Source organism: Vidua chalybeata, chromosome 20 (genome assembly GCF_026979565.1).
Source record: "Vidua chalybeata isolate OUT-0048 chromosome 20, bVidCha1 merged haplotype, whole genome shotgun sequence".
In the NCBI taxonomy this organism is placed as follows: Eukaryota; Metazoa; Chordata; class Aves; order Passeriformes; family Viduidae; genus Vidua; species Vidua chalybeata.
In genome coordinates, this window is record NC_071549.1 from 8,463,200 (window position 1) to 8,485,096 (window position 21,897).

The 21,897-nt window shown below is 50.0% G+C and overlaps 3 protein-coding genes across 9 annotated transcripts in view; 2 read left to right on the forward strand and 1 right to left on the reverse strand.

Annotated features, from left to right (window-relative positions):
- The window catches only part of DOC2B (double C2 domain beta), a 30,076-nt gene extending 18,152 nt beyond the window's left edge, over positions 1–11,924 (forward strand). Inside the window, exons 4-9 of the mRNA XM_053961393.1 lie at positions 372–481; positions 7,204–7,330; positions 7,533–7,690; positions 8,869–8,950; positions 9,131–9,227; positions 9,846–11,924. Of these exons, the coding sequence (XP_053817368.1) occupies positions 372–481; positions 7,204–7,330; positions 7,533–7,690; positions 8,869–8,950; positions 9,131–9,227; positions 9,846–9,982 (711 nt within the window). The 3' untranslated portion in view covers positions 9,983–11,924. The remainder of the gene's footprint in view (positions 1–371; positions 482–7,203; positions 7,331–7,532; positions 7,691–8,868; positions 8,951–9,130; positions 9,228–9,845) is intronic.
- Positions 11,925–12,558: 634 nt separating this feature from the next.
- Positions 12,559–15,346, forward strand: LOC128798301 (pinopsin). Its single transcript, XM_053961645.1, has 5 exons — positions 12,559–12,898; positions 13,488–13,670; positions 14,086–14,231; positions 14,429–14,668; positions 15,095–15,346. Exons 1-5 carry the CDS (start codon positions 12,559–12,561, stop codon positions 15,230–15,232), a joined length of 1,047 nt encoding a protein of 348 aa, XP_053817620.1. The 3' UTR covers positions 15,233–15,346.
- Positions 15,347–17,731: 2,385 nt separating this feature from the next.
- TEX14 (testis expressed 14, intercellular bridge forming factor) overlaps positions 17,732–21,897 on the reverse strand; it is a 33,890-nt gene continuing 29,724 nt past the window's right edge. For 4 of the 7 annotated variants that reach the window (XM_053961207.1, XM_053961211.1, XM_053961206.1 and 1 more), the window contains 5 exons: positions 20,425–20,539; positions 20,168–20,263; positions 19,406–19,515; positions 18,925–18,985; positions 17,732–18,736 (listed from right to left, as the gene is read on the reverse strand). In XM_053961207.1, the coding sequence (XP_053817182.1) occupies positions 18,700–18,736; positions 18,925–18,985; positions 19,406–19,515; positions 20,168–20,263; positions 20,425–20,539 (419 nt within the window). In that variant the 3' untranslated portion in view covers positions 17,732–18,699. The remainder of the gene's footprint in view (positions 18,737–18,924; positions 18,986–19,405; positions 19,516–20,167; positions 20,264–20,424; positions 20,540–21,897) is intronic. The other 3 variants (XM_053961208.1, XM_053961213.1, XM_053961212.1) reach the window with 3 other exon arrangements.

The following is a 21,897-nucleotide window of genomic DNA, read 5'->3' on the forward strand; positions in this document are numbered from 1 at the left end:
CAGATTTGTTTACCAAAGGGTGGTTTCTTAATTAGCCAATGATGATAGTGTTTTAATTAAAAGACCAATCAATTCCACCTATAGCAAACTAAAATATAAAAGAGCAATGGGTTTCTTAATAAAGATAATAGTCAACCTTCTCTGTAAATGCAGAGTCTATGTAACTTATTACCCAGCCAGGGGCCCACTTGCTGTGACACCTGCCCCTCAGGTTTTTGCTGGATTAGGGGTGGATTTGGGCCACCCCAGTGAGGGTTCCAGCACTGGGGCAGAAGAGTGACAGCACCCATTGCCCCCTTCATCTCCAAACTGGGCCTCCTCTCCTGCCCAAATGGCCGATCCCACTGACCCCACCTCCTCTGCTTTCCCAGGCAAACAAGCTGAGAACCAAAACGCTGCGCAACACCCTGAACCCCACGTGGAACGAGACCCTCACCTACTACGGCATCACCGACGAGGACATGATCCGCAAGACGCTGCGGTAGGGCCCGGTCCCGGGGGGACACGGCTCCCTTCCCCCCTCCCTGCCCTGTGCCAGCTGTCCCTTCTCGGGGTCTGGGTGTCGGGATGACCCCAGGATTGTAAAAGTCCTTGATTCCCAGCCCCACAGCCAAAGAAGTCTGAAATGCGTAGGGTCGGCTTCTCAAGGGTGTTTATTTTCCCTTATCTAGAACATTCTTTCTCCGACCTGCTGAGCTCTGTCCAGGCATTCTGTCTGCCCTCAGGGCGGTGTTTACATTTTATATCAAAAACTACGTGTGCTATGTTTACAACAATGTGCCAGTACCTATCGTCTATGTTGGACAGTGTGTCTCTACCTTAAACCAATAGAAAAGTGTCACCAGCACAGCAAGACATGGAGGACAAGGAGAAGGAGATGCCCAAATCCCTCCGTCTTGTCCCCCTGATCCCCATTCTAAAAACCTCAAAATTCTACTTTTTCACCCTGTGTTAATTCAACCACCACACTACTCAAACCCTTGTGGCTTGTAATTCCTCACACAGAGTTGGCAGCTTTTCCCACAGGCTAAAATGGAAGCCACAGGTGTTTTTGACTTCGTGCCAAGGTCTCCGAGCCCCCTGCCAGGGTCTGGAGACAGCCAGGGCAGCCAGAGGGATGTCCTGGACTCTGACAGTCCCTCCCCACCCCAGTGACAATTTCACACAGGGACCCCCATGCTCAGCCCCACAGGAGGGTCCTGGAGCTGCTCCCAGCAGAGCAGGGCAGAGTTATCCCCAGCAAAGCCAAGAATGTGCGTGCCCTGCCTGCATCCATCACCCCCAGAGCCACTGACACCTGATTTACTGAGCCTGGGCTGGGGGAACCAGCGAGGAGCCTGCTCCTGCTGCATCATTAACTTCAGAACTCTCTGGCTGGCTCCTGCCTGCCGAGGTTTGGGTTTAACCTCTTCATGCCCAGCTCTCACGGGCACATGTTGACTCTTTGCAGTTGTGTCTTGCTGAGAAAATCTCCTCAGGGAAGTTCTGGGCCCCTTTCAGAGCTGAGCTTTTTGTTAGAAAGCTGAAGGCACCTGTGAATTATTGTCCAACTAAACAAAGAATGTGCATCTTTATTTTATTATTTTATTTTGTTGGCTCAGTCTGTGCATTCAGCATCTCCCAGGCGCTGGGAGAGGTTGTGTGAGGGTGGAGGTGAGCAGGGGCAGAGCTTGGAATGATGCTCTGTAGGGAGCAGACACCTGTGAGTGCAAAGATTTTTCATGTTTTGGCCTCTATCCCACCTGGATGAGGACAGGAATTGTGGGCAGCCTCGGCTGCTCCATCGCCACACAGATCTGGGGCCGTGCTGCAGGATTTGCTGTAAGATCCACTGGCAGAGAAAGGATTTTTGCATCCTTCTCTCAGGACTCAGGGCTTTGCCAGCTCCTTGGCTGGAATCCCACCCTCCTCATTTGCAGGTGCCCTGGGAGTTTGTGATTTTCCTCATGCCAAGAGCTCAAAGCTGCCTGGTGAAAGGTGCTGCTCGGAGGTGAAGCAGCACCTGTTGTCTGCAGTGTGCAGGGTGCTGGGAAATTCAGCACCGTGGATTATTATTGCACTTGGAAAACATTAGTCATGCTGGAAGTGCTGCAGGCTGGTGGGGCTGGGAAGCCTCCAGTTTGTTGTTATTATTGGTGGGTATTTTTTCACTGCAGGCTTTGAAGTTTGCAGCCTCCTCAAGCGTGGAAATGGGTTTGTAAGGAGATGTTGGCTGAGTTGTTTGCTGGAAGGCGACAGGGAACAGCAGGGCTCGACCCCCACTCTTTCAGGGCTCTGGGAGCTGCTTCTCCCTTGGGAAGGGCTGTTTATCCTGGAGGCAGCAGGGAGCTGTGGGATGGGGGATGCACCAAAATACGTGCGGGGCTGGATTTGCCTTTTTCCCCACAGAAATCCTGTGCTGCCCCTTCCCATTCCTGCCTGCCAGCCTGGGTGCTGTGGAGCTCCTTGTGCCCTCCCCAAAGCTCAAAACTGTGCATGGACTCCTGTACCCCACCTGGGACCCCACGTGGCTGGATGGACTTTAAAGATCATTTCCTTTGGGCAAGGACACCTCCACTATCCCAGGCTGCTCCAAGCTCTGTCCAGCTCATCTTTAGACACTTCCAGGGATCCAGGGGCAGCCACAGCTTCTCTGGGCACCCTGTGCCAGGGCCTCCCCACCCTCACTGGGAAGGATTTCTTCCCAATATCCCATCTAAACTGGCCATCTGTCAGTGTTTTGGTGTGGCTGGAGCTGTTTCTCTGCTCTGAGCTGGCCCTTCACTCTCCCAGTGCCGCTTCCCGCAGGAAACACCTCCATGCACTGTCCTGCCTTGTGTGCTTTGCTTCACCCATCCATCTTCTCCTCAAAATATCTCCTTTTCCATGAGGAAAAGCCAACTTCAAAGCCAGGAGGAGTCTGATTTTCCCTGTGCTAATCAGGAGAGGCTCCTGCCAGGCAGCTGGTGCTGCTTGAAAGAGCATCAGTGATGCTCCCGTGGGTCTGGGCGGTGACCATTCCCTGGGAGCCTCCCCGGTGCTGAGCTGGGCAGGGAATGCAATTCCAGAGTCTCTTTAATGTGAAAATAAAGGTGGAGATCAAAGCTGCCGCCAGCCTTTGCCTCCCTGCAGCCTGGAGATGTGTCAGGGAAGCTGGAAAAGCACCCAGAAATCTTCCCTGCCCACCTGGTGGGACGTGTCCAGCATGGATTGCCGGGGTGGTGCTGGCACTCTGCCAGTGCCTGCAGCCTTTCTGGAGGGGACAAGTGGCATTTGTCAGGACATCCCAGACAGCTGGGTGTTGGACCCTCTCCTGCCCAAGCCCCCCAACCCCATATCATGGCCAGACAGGTTCTCCCTCATCCCTGCGTGGCCTTGTCCAAACTGGTGGAGTGACTTTGCTGTCACAGAACCCAGAAGCCAGCAGGGTTCACCTCCCCGAGGTGAAGGAGAGGTGAAGGCAGCCCAGCTAATTGCACTGGCAAGCAGGATTTTGTTAATGATCCAACCCCCTCAAAAAGCAGCAGATATTTGGGATTTCATGGACAGCAGTAGGTGGGAGGATCTCGAAAGGCCTCATCCATTCATTGAATTAAATATCCCTGAGTGTAGCCCAAGGCTTAGCAGGGATGAAACCACCCACCAGCCTGGGAAAAGGCAGGTTCAGAGCCATGCAAAACACACTGGAGTGCACAGATGGATGGGATTGGGGACAGATTCCCTGCCAGCACCAGGGGGGGAAATCCCACCCTGGAGCCCCCATTCCCACCACAGGGTACAATGTCAGGGGGGGGCAGAGAAACGCTGCAGGGGAAACTGGAACAAGCAGGATACAATCTCCTCCATTTAAATAATACATGTAATATACAATAAATAAATTGCATTCATAATAAATACCCGAGCTGGCCAGATATTGGATACAATTATTCATATTCAGATATATTGGCGAGGTGATGCATTATTCATGGCGTACTCAGCTAGCCCACGAATGCCAGGAATTCTTTGTTTAATCATGTGTTTGACAAACATCATGACTCATTAAATGTATTATTCAGAAAATAGTATTTGATCAGGACTAATAAGCAGAGTGCAGCCACTTAAAGGTTTGGGGTCCCAAATTGCTTTACTCTGAATGAATGAGGCTTGCTTGGAATTGCAGGTGCACTTGTAATTACAACTCATTTCTGCTGTGGTTTCTGTGCTCAGACTTGGAGGCATTTTGTGATGGAGTCCATGATGGAATCCTCCTTTTGTTTTCTGGAGAACTGGACTTTCCCAAGGTGTTATTTTGTCTCCTTGCCTGGTGTTGCCTGTCCTTAAACCAAGCCAGCATCACCTGCTCCTCACGGAGAGCCTCCCATGTTGCCATAAGGGATCTTAGAAGCAGGGGATGATCTCAGGCTCTGCCCTGTGTGTTTTTGTGGAAAAGGGTCCTGGTGACCCCCATTCCACACTGGGAAAGAGGCCAAGGAACTCGTGTGAGGGAGCAGAAGCCGTGAGTCAGCTGCTGGAGCTGCTGGGTGAGTCAGGGCTGGAACCCAGGAGCCCGGGCTGAGTAGGAGGGAGGAGAAGTTTAATGAGCAGTGATTGTTCATTTGCTGCTTAGTTTCCTTCCAAGGTGGTTTTCACAGTCCTTGATGTAAAGATCAGGACCCCACAGTGAGGATATCAAATGGAACACCAGGATGGAGGCATTGGGATTAATAAGGAGAGATGAGAAAGGGGTGAAGCTCCAGTTCCAGGCTGGGGATGGAAGGGGAACGAGGCTGCCAGAGGCATCTCGTGTTGTTTGTCATGGGGCTGATTTTCTAACCCAAGGCATAAAAATTCCATCACATGGATTTCTCCTAATGAAATCCAAGCCGCTGTGATTGCATTATGCCTTTTTCCAAAGGGAGGGATGGGGCTGGAGCTCCCTTCTCATTTCACTGATGGGCCAGGGCACTGCAGTGCTGGAAATCCCATTCCAGTGGGGATGAACTGCAGCTGGGAAGAGAAACTGGGACTGGGGGCTGAGCCTGAGGCACTGGCAGAGCTGACACAAAACCCCCTCTGGGCATCACACACAGGTGGGCACAAAATGTGGGGACCCACCTGAGAGGTGGCCAGAGGTGCCACAGGGAACAGGGGGCTGGGAGAGGCCTGGAGGTGTCTCCAGCTCCACTGTGCTGCTCAGGGCAGGGACAGCTCCCAGGCCCTGCAGATGTGCCAAAAACCAATTCCCAAGGGCCTTCCCATGTCCCTGAGGGCACTGAAACAGGGCCCAGAGGGGTCTCTCCCAGTGGGACACTGGAGATGCTCCCCCTGCCACCACCCCTTGAGTTTTCCATGTTTCCTTCCTGGGCTTTTGCCCATCCTGAGGCTCCTGAGCTTTCACAGCAAGCAGGACGTTGTGTTTGGGATCTTGCTGTGCTTCTGGGGTGTCCCTGGACATTGTCAGGAGAATTGTTGCTCACATTTTTAAGAGGTAAACCATCCCAAACTCTGTCTCCCTGAGTGCCCAGGAGCAGGCACACTCCTCAGTTGCTGGGTGTAGACACAGATCCTGGGCTGCCAGCTCCCTGTGAGGCCATGTCCCCTCCTGTCCCCTCCTGTCCCCCCCAGCTCTGCCCAGAGGGACAGAGCTCCACACGCCTGGCAAGAGCAGTGCTGGCTCTGGAGCTGCTGCTGCTGCTCCATTGTTGGTTTTGTTCTTTACAAGGAAGAGGAGAGGAAATGGGGAATATCGTGCCTGCATTTGAGATTCTCTTTGAGGATTTTACTGTTGTGGTGGGGTGGTTTTTTTCCGTGGGTATCTATAGTAACGCTGCATCCAGCCACAGTTTTCTGGAGAGCAGCATTCCCTGTTTTCCTGCTTGTGTAATTTTTTTTTCCCAAACCCTGTTTCTCTGCTGCTCCCCAGCCCTGATGATCCTTGTGCTGTGGCACTGAGACATCCCCATGGCTTCCTTGCTTCCTTGTTGCTCATTTGTGAACATGAGGGTGGTCAAACCATCCTTGGATAAGGCACTAAAGCATCCACAAATAAATCATCTAAAGATAAATCATCCATGGATATAAACCCTCCATGGATAAACCATGTGGATGCTGAGCAGGCCAGAGGTGTGGTGTGCAATTATTTACCTTCAGGTGGGATCATTTAATTACTTTTCCCTCTTCCCCTGTGGTCCCTGGGGGCAGAAGTGCCACCCCTGGGGAGATGGACACCAAAGGGAGTGGGTGAAAAAGAAAACAATCAGGTACCCAAAAGATGAGAAGACACTGTAAGAACTTTTTTTTTTTTAAGGAGAAAGGATGTAGGGGAAGGGAAAAGAAATGCCTTTCCTTCGTGGGCAGGGAGCCCAGGCAGTCCCTGCATGGCTCCAGTGGGGATGCAGGATGCTCCCTTTGGATGGGGATGGCTTTCCCCATCGCCAGCACTGCTGGTCCCTCAAGACACCCTTCTGGCCCTCTGGGATTTCGGGAGCTGCAAGCAGAGGCTCCCTGCAAGCACTAACTTTGCTCCTGTGTCGGAAGCAGCAGAGGAATGACTCATTAGCTGCCAGCTCAGGGAAAGGCATTGGTAGCTTTTTCATGGAAAACAGCCTGGGCTCAGCACCACGTCACTGGGATGCACCTCAGGATCCCAGCAGGGCTGGGAGAGCTTCACCTGCCCATGATGTTTCCCGTGCTCTAGGTGTGGAAATCACCCCTGGCCTTGTCTGTTTGCTGGGACAGGAGGTGGCAGAACTGCTCTGTGTCCCAGCCAGGGTCACCCTGGGAGCCGCCACGCTCCCAGCAGTGCCTGAGCTCCTCGGGAAGGAGCTGTGTGGGAAGCAGGCTTCTCCCAGCCACACAGTCCAAGGGAGGGATGAGGAAGAGCCTCCATGGCTGGGCAAAATGCAGCTCCAGCATCTCCAAATAATTTTGCTTTAGTCACTGATGACTCTGATGTTTTAATGGAAGAGTCATTAGGATGGTTGAGGCTCCAGCTTGCTTTTCCAACAGTGCCTGGGCTGGGTGGTGCATTTAGACACAGAGACTCACACCCTGAGCTGGCCTGGCCGGGCTGTGCCATTCCATTCCAGCTGCATTCCAGCTGTTTTCCAGCTGCCTGCAGAGGCGGTGCCCTGTCCATGGCCTGGGGAAGGGTGACCTCAGCTGCTCCCTCACAGGGGGGACCTGCAGTGCAGGGGCAGCCCCTCCCCTCTCCCCAGTGTCCCTGCTCAGCCCGTGCTGTTGCAGGATCTCGGTGTGTGACGAGGACAAGTTCCGCCACAACGAGTTCATCGGCGAGACGCGCATCCCGCTGAAGAAGCTGAAACCCAACCAGACCAAAAACTTCAACATCTGCCTGGAGAAGCAGCTGCCGGTGAGTGAAGGGGGTTCAGAGCCTCATCCCACCTTGGAATCACAGGTACAGCAGCTTCTCCCCGTGGCACGGGGGAACGTGGAGCTGTTTGGCCCCTCGAACACAATCAGGGCCATGGGGAAGAGCATCCCTTGGCTGGGGAGGTGTCTGGCTGTGGTTGTACCCCGGTACAGCCCCCAGACTGGGTGCATTCCCTCCCCAGATAGATAAAACAGAGGACAAGTCGCTGGAGGAGCGTGGCAGGATCCTCATCTCCCTCAAGTACAGCTCGCAGAAGCAGGGCCTGCAGGTGGGCATCATGCGCTGTGCCCACCTGGCCGCCATGGATGCCAACGGCTACTCCGACCCCTACGTCAAAATGTGAGTGTCACCCGCGGGCCTGCTGTCCCCTCCCGCCTCTCCCCGCAGCGGGAATTAATTGCTGTCATTAGGAGATGCAAATGAGGCCATCAGGCAGCAGCTTGCCTCTGCCCGGAGCGTTCCTCCCTGGCAGAGCTTCCAGGTGAGGTGCGGTGGGGCTGTCCCCGCTGGTCTGGCCCTGCCTCACCACAGCTTTTTTTTTGGGGGGGATGGCATTTTTCAAATTCTCTGCAAAAAACGGGTGGCCATGGCAAGGAAAGGAGCCTGTCCTACCTCCTTGTCCCCAGTGTGCTGACTCAAATTTGGGCACTTTTAGGGATGGTATTTGCTAAGGCAGAACTACTGGGAGAAACCACACCTGGGAGATCCATAATGGAGTCTATCAGCAGCACACTTTCACCTTCTTATTTAATTGTTTTTTAGGGGTGGAGGTGTTTGTATAAAAATCCCCTCTTGCTTTTTTAGATGCCCGTGGGAGGCTCAGTCCCTGAGCAGCACAATTGCCATTGCACCCAGCCAGTTTTGGGTGTCCCCTGTGCCATCCGCAGGAGATTGCATCTGCAGGGCTGGGATCAGAGCAGATAGGAAAGTGATGCTTCTCGCTGCAAGCCCTAATTTTTTAATCATGAGCAAGATCTGGAACGTGTAGCAAGGAAGCAGAACTGATGTTTAAAGGCGCAGCACCAGCACAAAACCACGATGGACTGACTTTGGCCTGGCCCACGTTTCAGGTCCCCTCTCTGCCTGGTGACACTTTAATTTTGTTTGCTGTCCCGCTCTGGTGCTGTGCTGCCCAATATCTGCAGGGAACAGCTCAAAGCTGCTCGCTCCTGCTCCCTGTTCCACACTGCATGTGGCTCCTGTCTCCTGGAGAGGCTCTGCATGAGCAGACCAGCCACAATCCCGAGTCTGGACAGGTCTGGGTTTGGAGAGCATGTGTGCAGTGCCAGTGTCCCCTAGGGACTGGAGATGGGATAATCGGTGCTCTCTGATTGCAGCCAGCAGCTGGCTTGGTTCTAAGGAGGGGCAATGCTGCCTCCTTCCAGCTGCCCCAACATTTTGGCAGGGGAGGAGGTTCAGGGGGCTCAGCCTGGCTCTGCTCAGGAGCTGCAGCCACAGATGTCCCCACCCGTGGCCTCCTGCCCTCCTCACTGGGACCCACTTTGGTCTCGTTGCAGTTACTTGAAGCCAGATGAGGACAAGAAATCCAAGCACAAGACAGCGGTGAAGAAGAAAACGCTGAACCCCGAGTTCAATGAGGTGGGTGTGGTTCTCACCGAGGGGCTTTTCTCAACCTCAGAGTTAAAAGGTAAAAAAACACCACCTTAGTCACTGTGTGAGGGATTGGGCTTGGGTTCCCAGTGGGCAGCAAAGCCTGAGGAGGAGGATGGGCAGCCCCAGCCCCTGTTTCATCCTGACTCTGCCTCTGCTCCTCCACAGGAGTTTTTCTATGAGATAAAGCACGGAGACCTGGCAAAGAAGACCCTGGAAGTCACTGTGTGGGACTATGACATCGGGAAATCCAACGATTTCATAGGTGAGTAGCTCACTCCAGAAGGTCTCCTTGGCCTCTTTTTTATTTATCTTCACTGCCTGTGCCTCTTATTTCTCCTGCACTCCTCCACCGTCCTGCTTTGCTCTCCATGCCCACATTCATTCTCGCTGGGTTTTGGTTCTGCTTTTATCCCTCTCCTGCACCTGAGCCTCTCACGAGCATCCAAGCAGGGAGAAAATGCATCTGCCTCTCCCCTTCTGTTTTCAGATGTTTTCCTCTGAGTGCAAAACATGTTTAACAGGGAGGTTTCATTTATCTCTGTTGGATGTCTGGGCTGCTTGTGATTTTGTTGCTGGTCACTGTGATTTATCACTAACAAGTGCCTGATGCCTCTGACAACTACTGTGATTGCAGTGAGCCCTTGGCACAAGGGACAGGGGCACTGCCTGGGGCTGGGGCACTGCCTGGGACAGGTCCCAGACCACAGCCACGAGGGAGTGGGGAATTTGGGCTGGATTTCACATCAAGGTTGGATGCTGTGAGGATGCTGACTCACCTGGCTCCCTCCAGCATCCCCCGCTGTCCCCCGGCGTCTCTCAGCATCCCTGGCAGAGCTGATGCTCCCCCTCCACCTCTCCCTCTCTCTGTCTCCCTCCCAAGGCGGAGTCGTGTTAGGAATTAACGCCAAAGGGGAGCGGCTGAAGCACTGGTTCGACTGCCTGAAGAACAAGGACAAGAAAATCGAGCGCTGGCACACGCTGACCAACGAGCTGCCGGGCGCCGTCCTCAGCGACTGAGCCCCGCGGGGCCACGGCTCCACAGCCCTTGGGCTCCTCCCAGCTTTGGATACGGGGGATCCCGGGACAGCCAGGAGAACAGGACACCCCACAGCAGGGCCTGGCTGCAGGGAAGCCCTTCCCAGGGAAGAAGGCACAGGTGGTTTGCTCTGGCGGCCGCTCGCGGCTCCCAAGGCTTTCCCAGAACGCGCCCTGCCACACTCACAGCCCCACTCTCCAGCATGCACGTGCACACTCACACTCACACTCACACTCACACAGGTGTGCACCCCTGCATGCACTGCAGTCTGGCTCCTCTCCCAAATCCTGGCTCCACTCAGTTACCTTCTCGCTGCCTTGCAAGTCAGTGGCAAAAAAAAATGAATGCATCCGTCCGCGTCCGTGTGTCCGGCATCGGCAAAAGGCGTCCCTAAAAACACACAAAACCCAGAACTGTCTCCTCGAGGCAGCTTGTGCCATATCTCTGGTGGTTTGTCAGTCTCTGTGGTTTGGGCCTAAACAGTCTTTTTTGCATTTAAAGCTCCTCCGTTGGAATGATTGTGTCCCTGGTAAACCCGGAAAGAGTGTTCGCTTTCCTTCCAGGAATGTTGTGCTCGTCCTCTCCAGTAACTCGCGTGCAGGCAGCAGAGCTGTGCAGACCACGGTTCTCCTCCTGGGATCAGGCAGCTTCACATTTGGGAGGCAAAATAAAAAAGCTCCCTGGAAAAGCCTGGCTGTTCCTGCTTCCCAGGAAGCAGCTTCTCTCCTAATGAAACCACGCCATGCAGCAGCACGGCTGTTTTTCCAGCAAAGCCAGCTTTCAGGCTGAATTTTTCTATCATTTTTCCATTTTTCATCCCTTTCCAATTCATCCATTAAATAATGAAGATGCTGAGCCTCGGAGCTGAGCTGGAATTGTGTTTGTAGTTCGGCATGGCCGTGAGGTTGATTCATTTTCTGCCTCAAACAGAATCCAAACCAAATAAATTTCTGTGTATGGCACAGTAATATCAATATGGCACCGTAATAATATATTAATGTTATAATTATCCCAGATATCATCCTCTGTGATCCACCTTGGCTGGTCTCTTTATCCTCATCCCAGTGGGATAAGCTAAAACTTTATAGGAATTGCTGCACCATTCCCAAAATGTTTGGAAGCCTTTAAACAATGATTTCTTAGGAAGAGCTGCTCTTTCCCCACAAGTCTCAGTGACCTTCAGCTTCCAAGCCCTGTGCAACTTCTTTTTTTTTTTTTTTCTCTTGGGAAACAATGGAATCTCTGGAAACCTATGTTTACTCCTCCAGGTGATGATCCTGTTACACCTTTGATATTGGGGGAGGGGGAGATAAAAGAAAAAAAAAAAAAATTCATAGGGTTTTTTAAAACAACTCAATATTTGTAATGCATCCTGCAGATACACATGGATTTTATTTGAACGCTGGCAGCCTGTCAAGTCAGATGTTCCCACTAATCCTTTCTGGTCCAGCACCTTAAAACCTGGTTGGGGTCTGAGCTTCCAGGGAAGCTCCAGGAGCACCAGGTTGGCTGTGCCTCCCTTTTCTGGCAAAGTTCCTTTCAATCCATCCTTTTTTCCGGCCTATGAAACTGGTTGATGGCTGAGGTGGAGTAGGACATGTGTGTGTGGGTTCCTTCACTTTGTACCCCAGTCTTTTCTAAGTGGACACTCCGTCCCTCGTCCCAGCTGCATGCAGAGTTGGTGGTTGTCATGCCAGGCCTCGTGAAATGTTTGATACCAATGTTTTGCTACCATGTGAAGGCTGCAGAAAACCGTCCTTACCTGCATCCTGAGAGACTTTTGTATTTCAGTATTACCTATCTGTGTACTTTTGGTCAGATTTGTTAATATTTATAATGAGAACCGAAAATAAAAGGGTTAAAAAATAAAAATTAAAAACAAAAAAAAAGGAAAAAAAAAAGTTGTTAATGCTGGTGGTGCAGCTTTTGAATTTGGGGGATGGCAAGGATTTGGGAAGAAATGGTTTTAAACCAGAGCATCGGGGGCTGCTTGGTCCAATATAGCATAAATACTATATATGTACTTGTAAGTATTTATATATAAAAAAAAAAAATATATGGAGATATATATATCTATATGGAGATATATCTATCTATATATATATATATGGAGAGATATAGATATAGATATAGAGGGAGAAAATATATATATATGGCCCAATTAAGTATATATACTGCACATATATTTATATTTATTTAATATGTATTTAGTAGCTTTGAAAGCCAGCAAACCCAGGGCACAGGGAATGATGTCCAGATCCAGGTGCCAAGGCTGGGCTCACAGGAAAATCCACCTGGAAAGCACGAAGAAAAAAAAAATATTTACTCAATTAAATGATGCTCTGTTTCAGCCATCAGATTTTTGTTTAAGTCACTCTTTATCCCCTCGGGAATAAAGAGCTGATTATAAAAAGCAGGAGGGAGGACAAACCCTTCGGATTAAAATAAAGCTTAAGGTATTTGAAAGCCAAGCCGCTCTGGGGCACGTCAGCCCCTCCAGCTCTATATAGAGGCTCTGCTTTTGGGGGAGCTCACCTGGCCCAGGTGCTGCTGCTCCATGGACAGCACCCAGGAGCCCCCAAACAGCAGCACCCCGGGGCCTTTCGATGGCCCCCAGTGGCCCCACCAGGCCCCCCGGGCCATGTACCTGGCGGTGGCCGTGCTCATGGGGCTCGTGGTGGCCTCGGCCTCGGTGCTCAACGGCCTGGTCATCGTGGTGTCCATCAGGCACAGGAGGCTGCGCTCGCCCCTGAACTACATCCTGGTGAACCTGGCCCTGGCCAACCTGCTGGTGACGCTCTGCGGCAGCTCCGTCAGCCTCTCCAACAACATCAGCGGCTTCTTCGTGTTCGGGGAACGGCTCTGCCAGCTGGAGGGCTTCATGGTGTCCCTGACAGGTAAGGGGATAATTCCAGACCTGCTGTGCTGATGCTTTTGGGTTTAGCAGAAGGGATTTGGAGATGTTTCACCTCCTAAAGTCTTTCCCCTTGTGGAACTCGTGTCTTTCAGCTCTTGGTTAGCGCAGGGAAGGGTTGGGGAGATGGTTGGGTGTGCCAGGTCACCACGCGTCCAGTCTTGGTCTTGACAGAGTGAGAAATGGCACCTGGGGACATTGTTTGGGATGCATTTCATGGGTGGTGGCTGCTGTGCCAGCACACCTGGGGCTGGCTGTGCACCAGGGACTGGAGATTGCACAAAACCTCTCCTTGAGGATGCTCCGTTGTTGTAACTGTGAGGCGTCACAGCCACCCATTGCCAACTTCATTTCTAAGGGCCAAATATCGCAGTTGTCCCTGCTGTGAGAGAAGCAGTGCCAAAATCACAGGTTTTAATGGCCAAATTCCACAGCTGTCCCCGATGTAAGAGAAAAAAAACATCCGACTTCTCGTTCAGATAATATTTACTTGAACTAAATCATCATCTACCACATCCCAGCACAGGCAGCAGAACCTGTTCCTGAGACACAACCCCTGCTGTCCCCCCCAGGCATCGTGGGGCTGTGGTCCCTGGCCATCCTGGCCTTGGAGAGGTACCTGGTGGTCTGCAGACCCCTGGGAGACTTTCGGCTCCAGCACCGGCACGCTGCCAGTGGCTGTGCCTTCACCTGGGGCTGGTCCCTGCTCTGGACAACCCCACCACTCCTGGGCTGGAGCAGCTACGTGCCTGAAGGTAGGGGAGATGTGCATCAGACTCCACTGTGTTGTCTTCTTGCATCTTGTTTTCAAGCCTGGGGTAGCTGGAGAGTGTCGGGGATGGAGTCTAAAGGGTTAATCTCTCCCGTTAATGCCTCCTGCTTGCTCAGCCAGCAGTCCTCTCCTGGAGGCTGTTCTTTGGAAGTTCCCCACCACAGGACACTCTATTGGAGCCAGGAGCTGCTCTGGCTGCACACACCCAGCCCAAACCCGCTCTTGCAGGGGCCTGGCACAACAAATCACAGAGGGCACCTGGCCAGCCCAAACCCGCCAGTGGCTGATCTCCAGGGATGGACACGAGGTGCTCGGGTGGCATGGCCGTTTTGGAGCCCATCCTTGAGCCCTTATCCAAGCCCTAACTGCTTTAGGCTCATTCCCAACCTTTGTTCCAGGCCTGAGAACCTCCTGCGGGCCCAACTGGTACACGGGCGGCAGCAACAACAGCAGCTACATCCTGGCCTTGTTTGTCACCTGCTTTGTGATGCCCCTCAGCCTGATCCTCTTCTCCTACACCAACCTGCTGCTGACCCTGCGGGCGGTAAGTGCGCCCGGCGCGGGCGAGCCGGCGCCGCTCCGCTCCCAAAGCGTCTCGGTCGGGATGGAGAGCCTCAGGGCGGGTTTTGGGGCCAGCCAGAGGAGCTGGCTCCTCCTGGCACTGCCATCAGGGCTCCCAAGGGATGGGATGCTGTTCCAAGCTGCTGACAGGCACCTCCCTCTCTCCCAAACTCCCTGCAGGCCGCGGCGCAGCAGCAGGAGTCAGACACGACGCAGCAGGCGGAGCGGGAGGTGACGCGCATGGTGGTGGCCATGGTGGTGGCCTTCCTCACCTGCTGGCTGCCCTACGCCACCTTTGCACTGGTGGTGGCCACCAACAAGGACATTGTCATCCAGCCAGCCCTGGCATCCCTGCCCTCCTACTTCTCCAAGACGGCCACGGTTTACAACCCCATCATCTACGTCTTCATGAACAAACAGGTGAGAGAAAGCTCCAAACAAACAAACCAACCAACAAACCAAGCTGGAGAACAGCTGGACAGGCTCAAAAATCCTGGAGGAACCATCTGTCCTATCTGGAAGTGTGGTCACAGGCTCGGGGTTGCTGTGTAAGCAGCAAGGATTTGGGGAATAAGATGGAAAGGGAGGGAGCAGCCTGCGAGCCCGAACAAGAGCTCATTTTCTGCTTCCATGGTTTTATGGGGTCAGGCAACTTAATGTTGGCTCACAAGCTGCTCGTTGAAGGCACAAAGCAAACAGAATGAAACTTTTATTGTCCATAAACCACAAAGAGGTGGGCTGGGAATAGACAGAGATCTTTCCCAAAATATAACCAGCGTCCAAGCTGCCGAGGTGATGCCGGATTTCTACTGCCACAAATAATCTGTCCCTTCCTTCCCTGCCCAGTTCCAGAGCTGCCTGCTGGGAATGCTCTGCTGTGGTTACCACCCCCGGGGGATGGGGAAAACCTCTCCAGCCACCCCGAGTCCCCAGGTCGCTGCAGAGGGGCTGAGGAACAAGGTGACACCATCCCACCCTGTGTGACAGCTGCCACATCCTGCCTGCACCGGTGCCAGCTCCAGGATCTGCCTGTGCCACCCACTGCAGCACACAGGGGCTCGGGATGGAGCTGATGGGGGGCTCTCAGAGGATGGAGAGGTCCCCAACAACAAAAAAAGATGTGACAGTGTCTTCTTGCAGGTGAGGAGCCATCCCCTCATGGGAAAAAACAGATTTTTACTATGTCCCTGTCCTAAGGAACCCCCTCCCTCCCAGCCCCTCACCTTGGAGCCTTTCAAGAACACCGAATAAAAAATGAACAGTAATTTTTCCTCAGTGCCCAACATCCCAGGTGGCTGCTTGGCCCAGAGTCAGGTGGAACATGGTCTGTCACCATCCCCTGACCGACCAAGCCCTGTCTGCAACGCCTGGTCCTGCTGTGAAGTTCAGGGAGATGCTGTAAATCTGGCATAAATCCAGCAGGAATGTTTAAGAGCCAACTGTGTTAATAAACATTGATAAATACTGAGCAGTTCATCTGTTTTATTGGCTGATAGAAGGTTTGACAGAAAACACATCCCCTCCTGCCACCAGAGCTGGCACATCCCTCGTGGTAAGTGCCACAAACATCGCTACAGACAGCCAGGAATAAAAACAGACACAAAGTTAATTTTCTTTTTTTAGAGTTAAGGCAATAAGGGAAGGTCTGAATCCACTGATTTCCCAGCAAGGGTGAAAACACAAGTGGTAACAGGCCCCAAGGCATAGCAGAGGCCCACCAGCAGCAAACAAAAGATGCCAAAGCCTGTAAGGATAAAATAAAAGATAAAAAATCTCCACAGGCTCCACAGCTTCACACCTCATCTTAAATCTCCAATCCCACTCTTTATCTACCCCAGCTGCAATCACTTCTGTTTTTGGAGGCAGATTCTGCCATTCAGGAAAGGCTTCTGAAGGTGATTTTGAAGACAAGCAAGTCGATGAAACTGGGTTTCACCCAATTCCTCTATCTCTAAAAAAGCCTGCCTGCCTTCAGAGTTGTTTTACAGATTTCTGATCCTGAACCTGATCCTGAACTGCTTTCAAAATGAGGTGATCCACAGCCAGGCACCCCAGCAATCTGCACTGCCATGGAGAATGATGAGATGTGGGAGACTGAGGGTTTGGGGTTCTTTTTTTCCCCACCATCTGAGATTCTCTGCTTCAAACCAAAAATAAAACAAAACTCCCCAAACCAGCCCAGTACAAAGGAGTGAAACATGTTGGAGCATCCTGGGCTAGTGGAAGGTAGCAGAGGGGTGGAATTATGTAATATTTATGGTATTTTCCAACCCAAACCATTCCATGATTGCATGACCTGGTGTGGGGGGACAGGACACCCATCCCCATCCCTGTCTCAGCCTCCCTCTCTCCTGCTGTGCAGAACAGCTCAGCTCACAGGACTCAGAGAGGAATTAGAACAGCTCAGTATCACTGTTTTAATTTAATTAATTGGGCTTTCATTCCCTGAGAAGCTGAAAAGCAGCATTAGATGGGCCCTCTGATCTCCTCTGCTGTCTTGCACTGGTCCTTGTTTAATTGTTCCTGTTAATCACAGCTTTTGTGCCCCATGCTTTATGTTATCAGGATGATTTACATCCATGCTAAACTTAAATCTGGGAAAGTACAAGCAGCTGAGAAACTGAAATCTCTGTCGTGTTCTGGCCCCGATAAGGAGATCAGACAGGCTATGGGGCTACTTGAAAGGCCCTCCACCAACAGAAATAAAAATTCTCCACATTAAGATAAAAAAAAGATAGGGAAACGGTTCACAGTCTGCTCACCATTTGGTCCCACAGATAAAATAGAACAAGAAATGCAGGAAGCTGAGATTTCACATGTTGCTATCCATCCAGTGATGGATAATTCTGTGCATGTGAAAACGCTCCCGTGCTGCTCTCCACCAAACTGCTGCAGCCCCACGGGCTGTGGCTACTTTTTATTTAATTGAACAAGCCTGAAACCCAACAAAAACACTGCCCAAAGTGAGAGGGAATAACCCTCAGTTGTGAGTCACAAGCCACCAAGGACAGAATCACAAAATAAAAATTTGCAATGTAACTTTTTGCACTCTCTATCCCTGCTGCTGACGCAGCCCCAGGGCCATGGGAAGCAGGATCTTGTTCCAGCAGCTCCTACCAGGAATAAAAACCCTTCTGCCTGGAGCACAGGAGTCCCACACAGAGAATCCAGCTTGGTACAAGCCTGGGTTAGAAAATATGAAACCTTTTTTGGGACAGAATTGTGTCACAGCCCGGGGCGAGGCCTGTGCTAGGCCTGAGGCGCTTCTGCTCCAGCTCTGTCACCGCCACCACAGCACAAACACAAAAAAGATTTTTATTTTCTCTTATCTTTCCTCAGAAAGCTCCCTCACCTCTGCAGCATCCTCCCTGGTTGTATCATGGGCTGATGATGGGAAGCAGCATTAAAAACAAGTGAAAAACCCCAACAAAACAACCCCAAAACTGAACCTCCCAGCCAGAAAGAGAACCAAAGGCAGCACAATAACCTTGGAAACTTTTATTAATGTTGTTAAACCAAATTAACAGGTGCAGAATTGGAGCATTTCCTTGCAAAGGCAGGAATGAAGATGCAAAACTTGACACTGCCAAAAATGTGCAAAACCAGCTCAAAGCCCAGGGAACAGGACAACCTTCACTCCTGCACCTTGAACAGTATTTATCACAAAAAAGTGTTAAGTATGAAATTGCTGTGCCCACCAAAATTCTCATCCAAAACTCAATTATATCCAGAGATCTTGGTGGTTTTTTTTTGGACGAGGCCTACCAAAAGTGTGGGTAAATTAAACACCAGGTATCTTCATAACAACCACATTTTTTTCACATTCTTGTCTGATGCTGGCAGGGAACATATTGCTGCACTTGCAATCTCTGGAGAACACTGCCTTTTCCTCATTAGCTTTTTGCACAGCAATTAATCCCTTTAATCAGTCAAATCAGTTCAACACTAGATCACAAAAGCACTAAGTAAAGCGAAAACAAGAAATTACCTTGTTAAATTTAATGAGCAAGGAAAAACAGACACTACATGGGCTGTAACACTCCAGCATGGAAACATTTCAGTGCCTGAGCAGCACCAGCAGCCCACAGAATTACAATCATTTTGTCTTTAATCTGAAAACTGCATAATGCAACAGAGCAAGGAATTCTTTAGCTTATGAAAATGTGCACGTGCAGAATAAAAATCAGTTTCGTAAGGATGTGACAGTAAAAAAAAAAAAACCAGCTCACTTCTGCACACTGACACTGCCTGGGCATGCAACAATGGCATCAAACCAGTACAAACCACTTCAGAACACAGAGCATTCGATTTTCTTCTGAACTTGCTGCTGCTGTTAATGAAGTCTGAGCTTTACAGGTGTTTATGTGGCCAAAAAGGGCTGTAATTCACAGACTAAACACTGTGCAAGCAGCAGCAAGCAGGTGATGTGTAGAACTTATTCACTCTGTGTTTTAATCATGGAGAGAGCTCTCATCCAAAACAATTATCCTGCAGGAGACCAAAAAAAAAAAAAAAAAAAAAAGAGTAAAAAAAGGTTAGGAAGTTGTTTTTTCTTACATAAAGTACAAGATGAAGGGAATGGGATTTCATAGTGCTTCTTTTTCATGGAAAACAGGAATGCAGCTCATGCCACAAATAAATTTCTACCACAATTCTAGTTTAACTCAGAGTCTCACCTGAAGGGTGGAGCTGGAGTCAGCTGCTGCTGGGAGTGGGATTTCTGATCCTTGATCTCATCTAAAAACCAGGGAAATTCAGCTCAGAACATGAAAGCCACACAGAGACAACAAGGGAATCAAGAGCTAGAGGTTCCTCTGCTTGATTCATTCAGCACATTTGGAATCATCAGAACCCAGTCCCAGCTCTGCTGCTCCTGGTGCATCACCCAGGACCCTTGTGGTGATCAGAAAATCAGAAACCAATCCTGATTCCCATCCCTGAAGCCCAATCCCAGCTCAGCTGGGGAGCTCTGGCAGAAAACAGGGGCACAGCTGCTAATGCTGTAACAATTTGTTATTGTAATGCAATAACAAGCACAGTGATGTCACCCCCAGGCTTCTACATTTTAAAATTACCATCAATATTTCCAAAAGTAACCAGAGATTTGGGACATTTCAAACTTTGGGTGCATCCAGCAGCTCTACAGACAAAGGGCACCTGCTGAAGTCCCTGCACAGCTTCCTGGTGCTCTACCTCCAGCCCAGGCTCCTCTCTCTTCTACTCCATTCTTCCTTCCAGCATCTTCTGGATCCTGCAGGCTGGCAGCCCTTGAATGACAGAGTTTTGTCATTTTGTCATCTCTCTTTTTTTTTTTTTTTTTAAACAGGATGAAACAGAAAATTCTGATGCCAAACATGAGAATGTCTCGAGTTCCTTTGTGAGACAGAAGTTAGGGACCACTTATGAGCACTCACTGTGGAGTTGTTCAGAGTTACTGGGCTCTGATCTTTAGTTCTAAGAGGAAAAACAGTTATTTTGGATGTGAATATTTTCCTTAAAATGATGTTTAAATTACTTCTGCCACGTTCTTCAAATTTCCTAATATACTGCCATGAAAGCACAACCATTTTCACAAACTCTTCTTTATAAAGAGCTTTTGTGACTCTGTTCTCTTAATGCACATTTTCTCTGTCTCAAAAAATTCCCCCATTCTGTCAAATTATCTCTGATTTCTGTGAAGACCAAGCACTGCCTTCCAGGGCTGTTGAAGTATTTGCTTTCCACCTCCAGGAAGCTTTATTAACAAAACATTCTTTTCCCTCTCAATTTTGTAGGAGAGTTCACATTCGTGTCTCCAGGCAAGTTCCCTGACACTCCACTCCCTAAGGAGTCACAGCCCATCTTCTGAAAAGTCCTCCACAGATCTGTACACAGCACACAAAATAAACCCTTGAACACAAATATAAATGATCAGCTCACCCAAGAGTGTGTCCCTGGGGTTGTTCTTGGATCTCCTCATCTCCAGGAACTGCATGGAGCATTCTTTCCAAAATATCATCGAGACTGGAGTGAGCCCTGTTAAACGAAAGATTCCAAAGTGATGGTGACAAGGTTCATGCTGCAAATTTCCAAATAAAACATTTGGTATTCAAAGTTTTCTGTAAACATTGAATCTTGTTAAAATTCTAAGTCTTTGTAACTCAAAGCCAAGCATGCCTTCCCATCCTTTTTCATACCTTTCTGTATCCTCTGCTAGATGAAATGACTCAGTCCATGAACTCTGATTTGTCTTCTCATTTCTCTCAGATTCTTTTCCTGACTCTCTGTTTTCCATTTGAACTTGATCAAGAGCTATTCACACAAACAGCAAGATTTTAGTATCAAAGGAAGGTAAATAAAGACATTAAAATGCTGTTTTCTTTGCTGCACTTGGGCAATTTCCAGTTGCCCACTTCTCAGTGAGGTCTGATTTTCTACCAGATGAACAAATTCCCATTATCTGCAGTCAAAGGTGGCAGCAGCAAGGCCCAGATAAATATTTCACTCCAACACATTTCCAGATTCACAGGACTCCACATTTTGTTTCCCACTGAAATGAAAAATGCATGTGGAAATGAATCTTTAATCTTTCCCCTTCCAATCCCAGATATGGGAGAGAAATCCAAGGGAAACCTGAGGATGACAGCTTGGTTTGCCTATTTATCAAAATCCAGTGATTTCCCCTCAAAGACTTATCAGCAAGTTCTGCTCCCCCCAGAAATCAGGGTTAGGGTATGGCTTAGGGTTGAGAAAAACTCTACAGCTCCAGGAACACTGGGGCTGGGAAGGGCACCCCACAGTGAATTTTCTGATCTGGAAATTCATGGTGATGGGGTTAAACTTAGGTTTGGGTTAATGGGGAATATTTCAGCCCCTTCTGCTGGGCTCTGATAAGCAGGAAGCACGAGGCTGCCACAGAAAATGGGAGTCTGAAATAGCTGTGCTTTATGCAAATACAAGAAAACCACAGTGACTGAGCAGCCAGCAATAGCCTGCTGCAGTCCTCTCCCCCTAAAAACAAGAAGCTCCAATGAACTTCCATCCCTCAGGAAAAGATTTAACAAAGCTGTAGGATAACCAAACATGTGCCAGCATCATTCTCAAGTGACTGTGTTATTTAGCTTTTGACAGATTTAACTCATGTTCTGCCTTTTTTTTTTTTTTTTTTTGCCTTTTTTTTGTCTGCTTCTTTTTTTTTTTTACTGCTGCTCACTTTGTGACTCACTGGAGGGAAAAAAAAAGCACAGCCTATAAACATTTAGGTTTTCTGCTCCTCTGACACGACTTGTTGTACATCTAAAAATGATTCCCACTTAGCACCATTTGCATTTGCAGCAGCACAAAGATTCACCACTCTGCTGTCTTTGTAACAGAGCAGGAAATACAATATTCATTACCCCAGTGGAAGCTATTTTCTTCCTCTGTGAAATCAGAGGCATTATTTCATGCTGGAGAATTAGGAACATTAACAGGTAGGGTGCACTGGCCACTTTCTGAACTGAATCACTCTCCCAGAATGGAAACTTCAATGGATTTTACATCACCTGCCCACCACCTCTGCTCCTGTGGCTGTTGCCACCTGTGTTGGAACACAGCACAAGCTACAGTGGCATAATAAAAGCAGAAAATTCATTCTCCTGGTTAGACCAGCAAACCTCCCACAGCAGCTC